General features: G+C 42.9%; 1 protein-coding gene across 2 annotated transcripts in view; it reads right to left on the reverse strand.

The window, feature by feature from the left end:
* Nucleotides 1-15,971, reverse strand: part of CRLS1 (cardiolipin synthase 1) — a 171,132-nt gene extending 155,161 nt beyond the window's left edge. The window contains exon 1 of one of the 2 annotated variants that reach the window (XM_069234155.1): nt 15,516-15,971. In XM_069234155.1, the coding sequence (XP_069090256.1) occupies nt 15,516-15,845 (330 nt within the window). In that variant the 5' untranslated portion in view covers nt 15,846-15,971. The remainder of the gene's footprint in view (nt 1-15,515) is intronic. The other variant, XM_069234154.1, reaches the window with a different exon arrangement.
* Between the last annotated feature and the right edge of the window lie 583 nt (nt 15,972-16,554).

Below are 16,554 nucleotides of genomic sequence, written 5' to 3' on the forward strand. Positions count from 1 at the left end.
ACCTTGTCCAGGTGCGACGTCTGTGCAGCGCCGTCTGGAAGGACCTATCCACACTCTTGCTGCTCGAAGGGGAGGAGATTTCTGGCCCGAGCAGGCCCACGCCCCAGGTCTAGGGCGGGGCCCTGTGGGGCACGTCATACGGGTCTCCGCACTCCGATCTGTCGTGCCGCTGTCTACATCTGTGAGATCCTCCAGGTCTCAGTCCAGTGGATTGACCCCAGGACACCCATGGGGCTGAATGTCAACGATTATGCAGGATATTTGTTGGGGCTCAATGCGAAGAGCTCTCAAAACACGTCCGCTACAACCGCCATCTTGGCCACACCCCCCCATGTGCTGCATTTTATTTGCAACTCCTGCGGAGAGAGCTACGAAGGGAGATGTTGTATTGTGTTGTGTTTATAACACTTGCATAGTGCTTACTATTGTAGGGCCCTGAGTCGCTTGCCAATACAGATAGTAAGCTACAGCGTTAGTGTGTGCGGTAGTAGGGTGTTAAATTTCGGATATCCACAGTATCAAGCATTATATAATACCAAAATAAACAACAAGAGTGATACGTGACTTGACATCATGCTTCAAACTGCCACCATCTATATGGTACATGACTGCTTGATCAAGCAAGCAAGTCTGTGAAGAAATGTATTGTGCTCAGCAAAGAAAAAATACAGGATTCCATTATGGATGTCTTCATTGCCCTTAGTCTCTGGGGGAGAAGACCGCAAGGAGACCTAGGAGATAAAGGGTTAACAGAAACTAATAGATAGCGATCTGTGTACTCACCAAACCATCCATCCCTCCGCCCGCCAACCCAAGAACAATATTTATTTTTGGGCGCTCTAAAAGACATAATACTTGCATTGGAACAAATACTCTAACCAAAATATTTATATAGCACTTCATGTATTGCTGTGGATTTCTAAGCACTTCAAATATAACCAGTTTTAATACTCCAAGTAAAAGATATGCAGTTTATCAGCCTATGAAGTATGAAGGGCTAAGGCACCCATTACAAATAACAAAAAGCAAAGTTGAAGAGCATGCACCTAAGAAAATATTCCTAATGGCACTTCCCGCCTTTAAACTCTATTAAAAAAAGAAGAAAAAAAAAGTCCTTTTCTTGGAAGCCCCATTGCGACAGCACACCACAGCATTGCCGACCCAACCCTGAGCATTTAATGTGGAGATGGATTAATAGCGACTACGCCTTACAGCACAGCATGGCAAGAATGCTCAGCAGAAGCATGCTTACGCTTCACTGCACCCCAGTCTGCTGGTGTCATTTGTCTGAAATCTCGTTCCTAGAGCAGGGGCGTAGCTGTCTCTAGGGCAGAGGGACACTGTTTCCGAGGTCCAGGCGCTGGAGGGACACACTGCTCTCCAGACTGTTATATCTCACCAAAGCTCTTGTACTCCTACAGGCAGCTAAAGTAAATGCCATGCTCAATCTTCTTCTATACAGGCCTCAGCTCCCAGCAACCTTGAAGTTTGATTCAGATGCCAGATCTGATTTATTTTTGTTTATTTTATGCATTCTAATTTTTTTTTTTAATTGAAGCTCTGTTATGGTATATAATTATGCTCCAGCCACTTGTGCTCACTAGGTAGGCCCCTCAAAAACACAACTTGCATTAAAATGTCTCTATGTTCGCTTCACCACCCTGTCAGAGCTAGAAGGAGAAATATATGTGCCAGTACGATCCAAAATGCAGGGCCACTGGAATTATGCGATTGTGCATCTGTAGCAATATTTTGGCATAATTAGAGATTTGCCTTTTTTGCCACATAATCCATCATCTGACGCATTCTCTGCAGTTTTTAACAAAAAAAATTGTTTCTAGCTCCAACTGTTCAAAAGTTAATAATGCAGTGACGTGTTTTTGCACAGTGGAAGGCCCTTTGCAAAGCTGGACTGGTCACATTTCTGTTGCTTATTGTTATATTTGGCCATTTTATTGGTACGAATGAGGTGCAACCAAGGTCCAGAAAGTGTTATCAAGTTTTAAAATGACCAAATAATGTAGTACTACTATACCAAAATGTGCAGCATTATGCTGCATAATTTTGTCTTTTCTTGCTGCATACTTCACTCAACTCTGCTGCCTAATTTGGCCCTCTTCTGCTGCATAATTTCAGTGGCCCTGAATATAGGCGACCACCTGCCATCTACGAAACATAACAAATAAACCCCTCTGTAGAGCCATGGTCTCCGGTGGGAAGTACACGGCCTGACATTGTTCACACAACGCTGAGTGACCTGCTGTACTATGTTCTCTGCCAGTCAGCAGAGTACAGTTTGTTAATAATGAATAAGAAAACCAACACATTTGAATTATTAACAATTTTCTACAGATTATTTAAAATATTTTGGAATACCTAATGTTTCAAAAACAAATAAAAAATCAGTTTTCTTTAAAACAGCAATAATTTATTAAATTGCACTTTCACAGTCAAGTACTACTAATGTACTTTATCATTATTCTATACTATTCTATAGTATTATCAGCATCAGTGATATTATAAGTTTTACTATTGTTATTATTGTTGATGTTTGTTGTTTTATTGTAGATCGGGCTAACAACAACAACAACAATAATAATAGCGCTCTGTGATGCTCTCTCTTGCCTGTGTGCTTCTCCCTGCCCTCCTCCATGGTGGGCTTGTTCCGGGGTGCTTTTTTCCCCGTGTTGCTTTCTTCCCTAGCTTCATGTTGCTTTCTCTCTCATCCATTTTCTTTTCCTGGCCCCATCAATGCCCACCCACCATGCCCTTGATGTTTTTTCTCCCCACGCCCAGTGTTGCTTCCGCCCTCTCTCCACAGGTTGCTTCCGCGCACATTGTTGATTCAGCTACTCATGTTACTTCCATCCTGCTTAAAAAAATACTGTAGAGGACGTGGGATGTCCCAGTGGGTTGGAGACATTAATAATCTGATCAGAGTCAGGATATAGTTCAGAACTGATAATGTTTTAAATATTGTTTTTGAGCTGTTTTCAAATTTATAGTTCCAAACATTATTGTTGAGTACTACTGGAGTTTCCTTATTTATATCAGGGTCTCTATTTCTCCCTCTTCTTTTCTTGTTCCTTTTTCTCCTCTGATCCTTTTTTTTCTTCTTTCTTTTCCTTGTCTTAACACGTTTCTTCTCTTCTTTTCTCTCTTTTAGGATCGTCCCTCCCAAGTGTGGTGGAATCAGGGTGGAAGAGCGGTGTCCATCAATCAAAAATAAAATAAGGAAAACCAAAAGAAAATGGTATGTATTTTTACTCCTCGTTTCCTATTTATAACATGGTTAGAGGGTTAGGTGCGGTGTGCTGGGAAAACAGGCAACTCGGCGAGTGCTCCCCCTCGTTAAGCCCTGCGGTTTTGTGCTTGCCGTCTTTTTAACAAAACAAAAGGAACGGCTTTTCTCTATGTTTGGAATCCTGTTATCTTCAAGGGATTCTCCCCAACCAAGAAACCGTAGTGAAGGTTAGTCGAGAGAAAAAAAAAACATAAATAAAGCACAAAAATAAGAAAACGGAGAGACGGACCATCTATTTGTCCTGTCTCTGCCTTCAATGCCTCGCACAGTCTGCGCTCCCCTCTCCCATCCAGTAATGGCCCGGGGTGGGTAATGCAGGCACGTACCTGCGAAAGCCACGTCCCTCCGGGGACGTGGCTGGCGTTGGAACGGGAAGTCCTCACTGTAGACGGTGTGTCCTCCCGTCGAGGTCCCTCTGGTTCCTCTTTGCCGCCGCTGTCCGCTCCAGTCTCTGTAGGCAGTTGTCCGTTTTAGGGTTCTTCCTGCAGGACTCCTCTCTCGTCTTCCCGGCGCCGGTCTTCCTCTTCGAACGCACTTCTCCTCTTTAGTCCGTCCTTTCTTTTTGTTGATGTAACCCGGACGTCCGGGTTGAAAACGGGTGTTCCTTCGCTTATGCTGCCAGCAGTGCCCCTGGGGCACTGGACCGCAGGTCTTGGGGCACCGTCCCAAAACCGGGTCCCCGCGACCCTGTTACAAATACCTTTCCACATTTCTTTTTATTTAACAAAAGAAAGAAAATTAAGAGCCAGTGTCATTTAGTAGGAGCACATATGTGTGGTGCCTATGGCAACAAAATCACATGAGCGGCTGTATCATATACTTTTTTTTATATTCTAACTAAGCAATACTTCACAGTACCTGGGATGCTGAACAGCATTGCGAAAAAACATTGGCAAAGTTAAAACCTCTCAAAAGCGAATTTCAAAGAGAAGGAGCACACTGCCTGCACTCCAGCAACAAAGTATAACCCCAAAGCATCATTGTAAATGCCGTCAATACGTAGTCCGTTCAAAAAATAGAAAGAGTCTTTCACCTTCGTAGGTGCAGCAAGTGCTGTATATCCATGTACACGTGTTTCTGGGTTTAGCCCGTCATCAGCAGGGAGCAGCGTGGACTAGGTGCCTCCCAAAAGCGAGACTAGATTCTGCAACACACTATTTCACAAGACATCTCCAACATATGCCACTCCACTCTAAAACTCTATGCTACTCCACTATATACCATTCCACTCTCCCACACTATGCCACACTATACCACTTCACTCTCACAATCTACTTCACGCTACACCACTCTACTCTACAACATTCTATTCCAATATAAACAACACCGTTTGTGCCACTCAATCCTACACCACTCCACAACACCCTATAGCACTAAACAAAACACGATAATAAACTCTAACACTCTACTCAATTCAAAGCCCATTCACTATATAACACTTTACTCCATAAATTACACGCCACAACACAAGACGCACCATAAAACTCTATTCTACAACACTCTACATCACGCCACTCCATAACATTACACTCTACTCAACTGTACAATACTTCACTGCACGCCCTTTTACACCAATAGCTTAAATCCATACTGAAAAACAGCCATACTAATGTACACCATGGCTAAAACATATTGGAAAAGCCACAGGCGAGACCTATTGGCCATGCCAATACTTGTTTTATATTTGTGGGTGATGAAAAAATATTTTGATAGGATGAAAACAAATCAGAATACTTGACATGTTTTATGAAACCCAATTTTCAAGATTGTTAATACAATATATAGTTTTACCAGTACAGCTGCAAGTTAGTGGAGAGCTTTTTGGACTTTTCTTGGAAAGTTACTGTGTGTAGATGACAATATGTTACCATATCATGGTTTAGTAATATATTTATTAAAATTGAGTGTTCAAACAAACTGATAAACACTCCAGCCCTGAGGGCAATGTTGTTAGTAAACTAAAAGAAGTCCTAGGTTATGTGGGCTAGATTCTTGTGATGCATGCAGCAAACTTGAGTTTACTTAATCAAACAAAAGAGGGTTTTTTGTACTGCAGAAATGCTGAGCTCACATATTTGAAGGAGCAATCATATGTGAGGATTAAGAAAAAGGCAACAGTAAACTAGTTGCCTAGGATCACACAATTTGAGACCCGTTTACGGGTCAAATACATTACAGTTAGGTCGAGTAGATTATTTAAATTACTCGACCTGCATGTCTAATAACATTTTAATGATTTTGCGTGCCCTGATTTACTGTTTTTTCCAGTCTAAATTTGTACTACTATCTATTGGTCCTTATGTTAAATAACAATGTTATTTCCATAAAAAAAATTCTCCGAAGAGAGGAGATGTGTTGTGACGTGAATTGTTGCTATGCGCTCTCTCCTTAGTTACCAGTTCTCAGCTGCTCAGCTAGTATGTGTGTGAGGTCATGGAATGTTGATGAGTGCCTGTTTGATGTGAATGGCCAGTTGGTGAGAGTGGGCTGAGCAGCAATGATGATGCTTTTGGTGAGGCGTTACCTGTAACTAAGCTGAATAAACCTACATCTTATAATCTACGAAAGGATCCATCTTTCTTTACATCAGGTTCACACACTCCTTGTTGTATCTGGCTACTGCTAAGGCGTCCCACTATTTGTACCAGTGTGCACCCTGATCTTTGTACAGACTCCTGCAGCAAACAGTCTTGCAAAAAACACACCCACTTTCATCAAAACACAGGTTGTCAAATAACATTCACATTACTTTGAAATTGAAAACAATTAAACAGAAGTAACAGGCGAATACCTGGTTTAACTTGGAGTTAAAACTAAGGAATTGGAGGAAGTGTTCTATGTTTAGCAAGAAAGTTACTAAAAGGAGCAAGCGTGCAGTTATACTTGAATTCAATGTGACAATCTGTAGCAAAACAAAATAATCTGAGAGTACTTTGTAACTAAAGAATATTGCAATGCTCTCAACATTCCTTTAAAATTTTGATGAGCAAACCCATCACGTTTTTCATCTGTCCTTGGTGTTTGTAAAATAACCTCTCTCTGTTGGCACTCTATTTGCTCAGCTTGCGAGTGAATTCAGCAGACACCACTGTGACACCTACCGATTTCAATAGTGCACAAAAAGTTTTCAGAGCAGGGTACTGTCTAGTGACATGAACTCACTAAAGAGTGAAAAACCCATATGCTATTTAGAAAGCGGACCTAATTAAGGATTGACATTCAGTGCAAGAAGAGTAGTGCAAGGTCCAATTGTGAATTTTGGAGCATGCCATTATAGATATGGCTAAAGTGTGGAGTGTAACTCTGAATATGTAGATAATAACACACCTTGTAAGTACCTCACTGCAGCTGTATTTAACTATTTAACAGCACACATACTGTGAGTCTCATAATGAGACTACTGTGTTTCAACGTTGTTAGTATGTTTTTAAGTACTTGGAAAGTTTATTTTAAAAACCAAGCAGTTGTTTTTATTTACATGTGGGCTCTAAAAAGAGAGTGGCATATTGCTGCTTTGTTCTTTCACACTTTTCTGTACCCCAGCAAGTGTCACTAGAGCCAAGTTATAAAGTGCCTTCAGTTTTGAGTCAAAAAGGGGAATATAAATACAGTGTTGAAAGGTTTTCAGCAGCTAACCACCATATGCATGGTTTCTGTTCAGTTGGTGGGGGCATTAGATTTAGGATCTCAGAATATGAAAAATAAGTGTACATAATCAGTGCGCGTTCCCTCTACTGATGCGTACTGTTACCATCCTGCATGGGCTATGCTTACTCCATGCATGCACTGTATATATTTAGTATATGCACCTTGTGCGCTGCTCATGTACAGGAGGTTGACCCGACCAGTCAGTCATGAGACAAACTGCAATTTGAGCAAGGGAGTGAAGGGGTAGAACTGGCTATAAAGAAACTCCTTAGCAGTTTTAGAAGGTGTGTATTTATGAAGGTAATTTGCAATGTTTCATTAGATACTTAAGGTAAGGTAACCTGCACTGTTGTACACACAAACAGAAAGTAAGTTGCACTGTTTTGACCCAGTAATGGAAAAGCTGTAATCTGTTCTAATCCCTAACAGAAATGAATTGATTCGATTTCATTTAGTAACTGAAATGACTATGCATTGTTGTCTACAGCAATAAAACAAGCATTTGCAATGCAATAGGTCTCGAGTTTGCTCGTGTTAAAGCTATTAGCGTTGTAAACTCCTAACTGGACTTTTCTCGCCACAAACTGAAAACGAGAAGTAAAACAGTTTCACATAACTAACCGGACTTTTCTTGCCGCATAAAGTGAAAATGAAAAGTAAAACAGTTTCACATAAGCGAGCAGACGGCCACCATAAGCGCAAAGCAGACAGACACACACAACATATCAAAAGTTCACTCGCAGTGAAACATATCGGCAAAAGTGCAATTATCCATGTAAACGCCAAAAGTGCAATTATCCATGTAACAGAGTCGATGTCATGCGAAGCGCTCAACTACTGCCCAGCGAGATATCGCTGCCTATGAAATAAAGAGAAAAAGTAGTCTAGAAACCATACAGAAAACATTAAGCCTCGTATGTTTTCAGTAGTTGGATGGTGCACTTGAGGCGGGCTCAACACCGGAAAAGGCATGACTTATGCATGCCTTTCACTAATCAAATCAAGCAAGTTTTAAAAGGCAAGCCCGCGAACCAACCAAACTGATGGGCGTGGTTAAAAGCCCACAGTGAGATTACACCAGGGACAGAGCGCTTTGAGCTGGACCCTAAAAACGAACATGCTCTATCCTATTAACCACTAGAAAGTAATGCACATGATTCATTAAACACTTAAATGAAGCATACAATATCCAATTCAAAAAAGGAGACAATAGATTCACTGTTCTTTAGTAATTGGACAGAATGAACGAACACAATTTTACTCATTATTGAAAAGGAACACAAGTTGCTCTATTCAGCATGTTAAAGAAACATGCACCATGTTATTCAATAACGAAAAGGTAAGCAATTGCCATGGGGCCTTAATAAACAAGCATTTGCAATGCCATACGTCTCGCATTTTTCTGAGTTAGAGCTACTGGCATTGCAAATTCATAACTTGACTTTTCTTGCCACATAAATTGGTTAACCCTGCCTTATAATTTCGTCTTTTTCTGCTATATTATTCAACATGCATTTAACTAAAGCACTTTCATTTACTTTCTTCCTCTATCTGCAGCAAAAAACAAGCATTTGCAATGCAATAGGTCTCTCATTTTTTGAGTTACAGCTATTGATTGGCATTGTAAAGGCATAAGTGGACTTTTCTTGCCACAAACTGGACAACCATGCCTCATAATTTGGGCCTTTCCTGCCACATAATTCCAGTGGTCCTGCAAATAACTAAAGCACCTCAATGACATACATCTGCTCATGTCGCTGGTGTAAATGTGAGACCCCGTGGTCAAGTTTTGATGTTAGCACTTGTAAAGGACAACCAGCATTAATAATTCATTTCTGGAAGGGAGCTCCTTTTTGTCTCACTTTAAATGAAGGTGTGCAATCAGTGGATTTCTGAGGGTGTGGACCTTACCAGCAATAGGATCAAAGTCCAAACTCCAGTATTTAATGGCCAAAAGCATCAAGTGATTTGTGATGGGAGCAGTGACTTGATTATCTTTGAATTGCTTTACTTAGCTATCAAATAAGTGCTGAAAACAAAATATGCTATGAACAATACACATCCTCTGCTATGTCCAATATGTACCTATGAGGCTAAATGCAAGTTCATTCATTCCCTCCTTTTTTAAATGATTCACAATTCATGCACCGACATGGAACGTAGTACACTGAAGAGGAAAGTAAAATAAAATGAATAGCAAGCAACTGATCACTCTCCCGAAAGAATGTGTCTAAAATGCACACGAGAAGAGCATATGTCAAAAGTAATCTTCCACAATGGCACCCAGGAGGATGCACTGGTCAGTAATCAGAAGCACAAACCTGAGACTTTTCCGTGCTAGACATGATGTGCCAAGATAACTCCACTTTTAAACCAAGGATGCCATTCACTTAGCTCTGTCAATTACTGCATTGTCTTAAATGATTTGTTTTTATCCTCTGGACATGTTGGTACCACATGTTCCCTGACATTTTGCTCCAATAACGCACAGTCTTGGATATTCTGCATATAAATCAGCACTGCAAGTAAAAAAGCTTTCTTCTATTACATACTAAGCGCTAGTACGCTCCTGGGTTAGCAGCTGAGCGCTATAACCTTCTAACATAACATTTGGTGAGTTCCAGGTGTCAATTCATCATTAACCCCATTCAAGTACCATTCAAAAATGATTACTACCATTCAATTTGCACCACTTATAAAAATACATTAGAAAATGTGTACTGAAAAACACAAAATGATTAGATGTTTATTATGGGACATATTTTCCTTTATAATAAAGGAATGCTAACAGTCACACTTGAGGCCATAAAGCTACTTGAAGTGTGGCACCTGAAGGTGCCTGGTGGGAATTAAGATGTAAGGGTTTTACCTCTTGGAAAAAAGAAAAAAAAAACTGCAAGGATACTTGACTTGGCATTGGTGTAACTTCATTAGGTTTTATATACTTGTACTGAATGAATTTAGGATGTGCTTTATTACTTTCTCTTTTTTTATTATCTACTCTTTTTATATCCATTTATTTATTACTAAATGTGTTATTACTTGATACTTTTATGGCCAGTTGAAAGCCGAATAAAGTCTGTTTGATAATGATGTAAGGGATTCTTTAAATAAAAACAAATAATAAAAATTAAAAATAAATAAAAAACTTGCATTTAACTATTGCAATCGCTATGGCTGATTTAACTTTTTTTAAATCATATTTGGCTTAGACTATCCTACCTACATCAGTCACATGGTGGCAGAAGGTCAGCAGTGTGACTCCACATTACGTTTAACCTACATCCCCCTAGTACAATGATAATACAGGGACAATCTTCAAGGTTGAGTGGCAAAGAAAATATTTGAGCCATGTACACTATTGTATTGGACAGAGGCGGTACCTGTCTTTCTGTCTCAGGTGCACTCACTACACTTTCTCACATTGTAAACAAACTTCACATGACCATGATTAAAATCCTTTTGAAAAAAACACAATAAGAGACCATACTGAACTGGAATCGAGCAAGAGAAACCTTAAGGAAGACAATGAAAATAAAAATACAATTGTTCACCAAAGACAGGGCTCCAGCTTCATATTGTTGTGCGTGGACTTCAATACACAGGGCCTGGGGGCAACATCTGTCCCCTGCACGAACCATTGATTATTGATGAGAATAATCAGTAGCTCGAGCAGGGAAGGTGTACACTACACTAGGCGTCTATGATAAAACAGAAGCTCAACCTAAAAATAATAATAAAGTAGTGCAGAAACCAAGTGTAAAGCATGGATGCTGGGTATGTTGACATTAATTGGCCCGTGCGTTCGAGGAGGGGTAAACACCGGAAAAGGCATGACGTATGCATGCCTTTGACAAATAAAATCAAGGGAATTTTCAAAGGCAAGCACACAAACAAATGAAAGAGGTGGGCATAGTTAAAGCACACAGTATAGATGACAACAGGTCAGAAGCGCTTGGGCGCTCGAGCTAAAAAGGATTGGTGCATGCCTATGTACTAATGTAAATGAAATTCCAAAGAGAAGCTTGTAACTGTCTTTCTCTCCCTGATGGAAATACTGAAGAAAATGCTGTATGACAATTATTTGAAAATGATCAGAGAAAATAGTCCCTTTTCAAGCTGGTCTTTTAATATTGACATTTAATTAACTTGTAAATACCCATCCTTTAAAAATCCTGGGTTTGCCAGGGAGAGTACATCATCCAAAGCAGTTTTCATGCATTGCCTTGATTAATGACCAACAAAATAAGTTTGAACACAATTCCCCACACCTTCCAACTCGCCCGCCTAGGTTTTCTTGCCATCTCTCACATGTGCTGCATCCCCACTCAAATTTTCTCCCAACCCTCCAGCTCAACCACCGCTTCCCATAGCCTACCCCGACTCGCTCATTTTCATTTTACACCTCTCAACCCCTCAACCCCTAGATATTCTGTGGTTCTCCCCACCAGCTTCCAACACTTGTTGGTGCTTAGGTCATTCTCCATCGCATTCTTTTTTGTATTTGTTTTCTTTTATGGCGAGCCTAACAACTGCAATTTGCTGCTGGGTCACTCTCATTGCTGCACATTATTTTAATTCTTTTAAATGTACCATTCCAAGATGGTCGTCCACTATCACGAATGGTAAATTACAGCAAAAACTCAAAATGGCTTCTGCGTCATAAAGCATAAACATGCACGTGTGGTGACATTAGTGCTGCTGTAGCATCATGACGCATAACTATGTGAGTGGATGACATGCTTTTATTTTTAGCCGATGGCATTCAGCAATGGCAATAACCATTTTTTTTCCTTTTTGCCGAAGCTGAATAGCATAAAATAAGGCTTGTTCAGTGCCCAAGCATTGTGTACAATAACTTGTGTTTAGGTCTATTTTTAACAAAGACTTTTTCATGTTCCTAAAATTCTAATGCATAATTGTTAGTTCTAGCATTAACCAAGACATTTTGGTGTTAGTAAAATTATATATTTTCTTTAATTGGCATTCAGTTCGCCTTCTTCATCAATTGGTCTGCTGTGTCACTCAGATTTTTCTTCTGCCCGTTACAGCATGGGGCAATGGGTCATCGCTCTTTACCCCTTGCAAACTTCTTGTGAGTGAACGCATTCTGACCTTTCACAAGTAGCAGACCTCCATACAAAATAGTTCCAAAAGGCTACCTTGACAATGGGTGCTTTTTGTTTACATATTGGCAGATTCCCGAAAGCTCCCCGCAACGTTTTTTAAAAACCTAGCAAACTAACAAAGCCAAAAGGATGGCAGCCAACACCAGACTGACTGGTTTTGACAATGTTTGCCTGACACAGCACTTCATATAGCACTTACCCTTCAGCAACCTCTAAGCACAGCAAATAATATGTGTTGCTATTACTCACATTGACTTACTCTGAGTATGGACAGAGAATTCAAACTCCTGATCTATAGATCGCCACTGATCACACAGAAGAGGGTTTAACTGGAGTTATCCTGCAGACAGATCTGTTTATACTACATACGAGCTGTGTCCTGCTACTACATTATGTATTATTTGCCTGCCGTTGCCTCTTCGCTAATTACCCTACTAATTGATTTTCACATTGTCTCCAGTGCATGGTAAAGTGGTCAGAAACAATTACAAGGTGGCGCAAGCACAACGCAAAAAAAAAAAAAAAAAAAAGTGTTAATTTAATGTGTACAATGTATTTTATTTTACACCTTGGAAGTTAGTATGGGCTGAGCGCAGAGTAATGGCTATATACTTTACGTATATATGTGCAATCAGCACTATGTAGTGTTACCTGTGCAATTAGTTGTATATGATACAGGCGACCTCTTACCCGGACCCCGCGTACCCTTCTCCGACTCCATCACTGACTGCATCACCGCACAAGCCATCACAGCCACCAACTACACCCTGCTAAGAGACCTCAACTTCCACCTCGACGACCTACAAGACCCCAACACTGCATCTCTCCTAGACAACTTTCCACAATATAGGGCTTCGACAGATCATGACCGAACCAACACACTCAGCAGGACACACCCTTGTCCCCATCTTCACAACAGGAACCTCTGTTACCTTGAGTCACACCTCCAAACTCCCATGGACAGATCACTGATGCATCCATTTCACCTTTCACACACCCACTGTCATCAGACCCCAGCACCAACCATCACATAGGAGCTGGACAAGAATTGCCAACGACCAGCTCACCGTCGCCATTGCCAACTCCGCTCCCACCATCGCACACAACGAAGACCCGAACGCAGCACACATCTTTCACAAATGGATCGCAGACTGCGCCAAAACCATAGCTCCCCCCAAAAAGAACAACAGCACCCACGCCAAGAAAGCCAGCTGGTTCACCCCAGAACTCCGAGAATCCGATGCACTTGTCGCCGCCTCAAGAAAATCTGGATAAACACCAAATCCACAGAAGCCCAAAGCAACTTCAGAGCTGCCACCACCACACACCACCAACTTATCAGAAAGAAATCTATACAATATAAAATCTACTCACATGCACACAGCATCAAGGAACTGTTCAGCATCATATAAGAGTTTGCCTAACCCAACAGTGAGACAACGGACTTACCACCCTCACAGGACCTCTGCGACAGACTCAACACCTACTTCCACCACAAAATCAAGACCATCTATGACAGCTTCAGCAAGGACAACCCACGCGCACAATCCCCTCTACCAAAACCTGACACCAACAAACCAACAATCACCAACTGGACCCCCCTCACCACCAAAGGCACTCTAAAAACAATGAAGTCCATACACTTCGGGGCCCCCACTGACCTATGCCCCCACTACATTTTCAACAGAGCTGCACACACCATTGCCCCTAAGCTCTGCCTCACAATCAACCACTGCCTAGCTGCCCCCTCCTTCCCGACAACTGGAAACACACCGAGATCAACCACCTCCTCAAGAAACCCTCGGCAGACCCCACCGACCTCAAACATATCAGGCCCCATTTCCCTACTACCATTTCCTGCAAAAGTCATCGAAAAAGCTGTCACAAGCCAACTCGCCACTTTTATCGAAGACCACAGCATCCTGGACATCTCCCAATCTGGAGTCAAGAAAACCATAGCACCGAAACGGCCCTCCGGGCTGCAACAGACGGCATCCGCTCCCTGCTGGACAAGGGAGAGACGGCAGCACTCATCCTGCTAGGCCTTTTGGTGGCCTTCGACACAGTCTCCAACCATACCCTGATACAAAGACTTCACGAAGCCGGCATCATAGACAAGGCCCTCGACTGGATCCAATCCTTCCTCTCTGACAGAACTCAACGAGTGAGACTTGCACCCTTCCTCGCAGACCCCACACCTACCACCTGCGGAGTTCCCCAGGGATCCTCCCTCAGCCTCACGCTGTTTAACGTCTACATGGCCCCGCTAGCCGCCATTGTCAGAAGCTATGAAATCAACATTGTCTCCTATGCCGACACCCAACTCATCCTCTCTCTATCCAACGAACCCAACACAGCCAGACACAACTTCCACAAAGGCATGGAAGCAGTCACCAACTGGATGAGAAAAAGCTGCCTTCAACTCAATGCAAACAAGACAGAAGTACTCACCATGGGCCCCCAACCCGACGCATGGAACGACTCCTGGTGGCCACCCACCCTCGGAAACCCGCTAACCCCCACAAGCCAAGCCTCCAGCCTCGGGATCATCCTGGACTCCAAGCTCAACATGAAACATCAAATCATCTCAGTCACCTACACCTGCTTCCGCACCCTCTGCCTCCTACGCAAGACTCTCATATGGATCCCCCTCAAACATAGAAAGACCGTCACACACACCCTCATCACCAGCAGACCGGACTACGGCAAGGCACTCTATCCCGGAATCAACAAGAAACTAATCTGCAAACTACAAAACATCCAGAACGCCGATGCCAGACTGGTCCTCAACACTGCCACTTCTCGCAACACCTGCGCACACTACACTGGCATCCCATAGAGAAATAAATCACCTTCAAGATCCTCACCCATGCACACAAATCCCTACCCAACACCGGACCAGCCGACATGAACCTGCGACCAAACTTCCACGTACCCCACAGGGTTCTACGCTTACCCCAGCTCTCTCTCGCTGATGTACCCTGCATCAGGAAAATCAGAACAGGGACGCTCCTTTTCCTACCTCACAGCCACCGCCTGAAACGGCCTTCCACTCCACATTAGACAGACCACCCCCCTCCTCAACTTCACAAAAGGAGCTGAAGACTTGGCTTTTTTAAGAACCACCTCACAGGTGAACACCACACTTAACCCCCCAGCACCTTGAGACCTTTGCGGGTGAGTAGTTGTGCTTTACAAACAGTGATTGATTGACTGATTGAGTGCAACATTTAATTTCCCTAATACAAGTACAAAAAGTGCTATTATGTGGAATGCCTATTAACCTGCCGCCCTTATGCCTTGTCCTTCAATGACATATTGTGGGTGATCCGGTTGTGATACCTATATATTCTGTGACATGTAGGGTGCCTGTGTGCACAGTGTGATCTTCGTATGCTCTTGACACACATCGGGAGTGTACTAGGACTTCGTACCAGTTCGGAGAATCCGCGGGAGTCGCTCCCGGAGGGAGGCGCTGTGCTTTCAGCTGCTCCTTCAGCGTGGGAAGCCCTGTTCTTTGCTGTACTTCTGACACGGTTCTGGCTTTCTGGAGAAGGGTCACTTGAGCAGAGGCGCCACTGTAGGCTGCGGTGCCGTGGGACTGTAGGGCAGAGGGCACAGCACAGCAAAGGCGACCCTGCTGCCAAGGGTGAGCGCCACGTTCCCTCCACCCCCAATGCAGCGCTTCGCTGCCGCCGAGGTCCACTCGCTGCTATCTTAACGCACTGCAGTGCTGCCCGCCAGCCCCTGCCCGCAGCCAGCATGGTGTCCACGCCTGGCAGGCCGACCAGGTGACCGCTACTACCAAATGTAGCTCAGAGTCTCCATGACCATGATGGGTCTGGCACGCCCCTTCAGGGCTCTGAGATCTTGCACGCTTAGGGCGGGTACTTCACCGCGCCCGGTACACAGTACTCTTGCTTGCAACGACGACAGCATTGTGTGCACGTCCTGTGGTGTTTATGGTTAATCCGGCGGCCATCTTTGAATGTGTCTTATCACCTCTTCCCAGCATTTACACTGAGACTCTCCAGATACAGACCCGGAGATGACAGCGTTGACGCTTCTCAATGTCTACTGCTTTTCACTACATCCCTATTCCAGTGCAAGTCAATGAGCAAGATCTTTGTTTTTGAGGATACAGTGTCCACAAGTTTACTGTTATGCAGTGCTTGAAATTGAAAAATTAAAGTGCAGGCACTCTGTGCCAGAGTACCTGCTTGTTTCTGAGAAGTGCCGGTACTCTGCAATTAAAAGTATTATGTTTTTCTTGAGATATGCCGGTACTCTTCCTCTCAAAATAAAAAAGTGCCGGTACTCAGTACTGGACAGTACCGGGCCATTTAAAGCACTGCTGTTATGTAGTATATTTACTACTTGTGGACGGGGTCTACAAGAATGTCCATTCAATCTGCAAGATATTCCCACCGTGTTGATATGTGTCATCCAAGTAACATGCTAAATGTTTTGCCT

The sequence above is a fragment of the Pleurodeles waltl genome, chromosome 5 (assembly GCF_031143425.1).
Source record: "Pleurodeles waltl isolate 20211129_DDA chromosome 5, aPleWal1.hap1.20221129, whole genome shotgun sequence".
NCBI lineage: Eukaryota > Metazoa > Chordata > Amphibia > Caudata > Salamandridae > Pleurodeles > Pleurodeles waltl.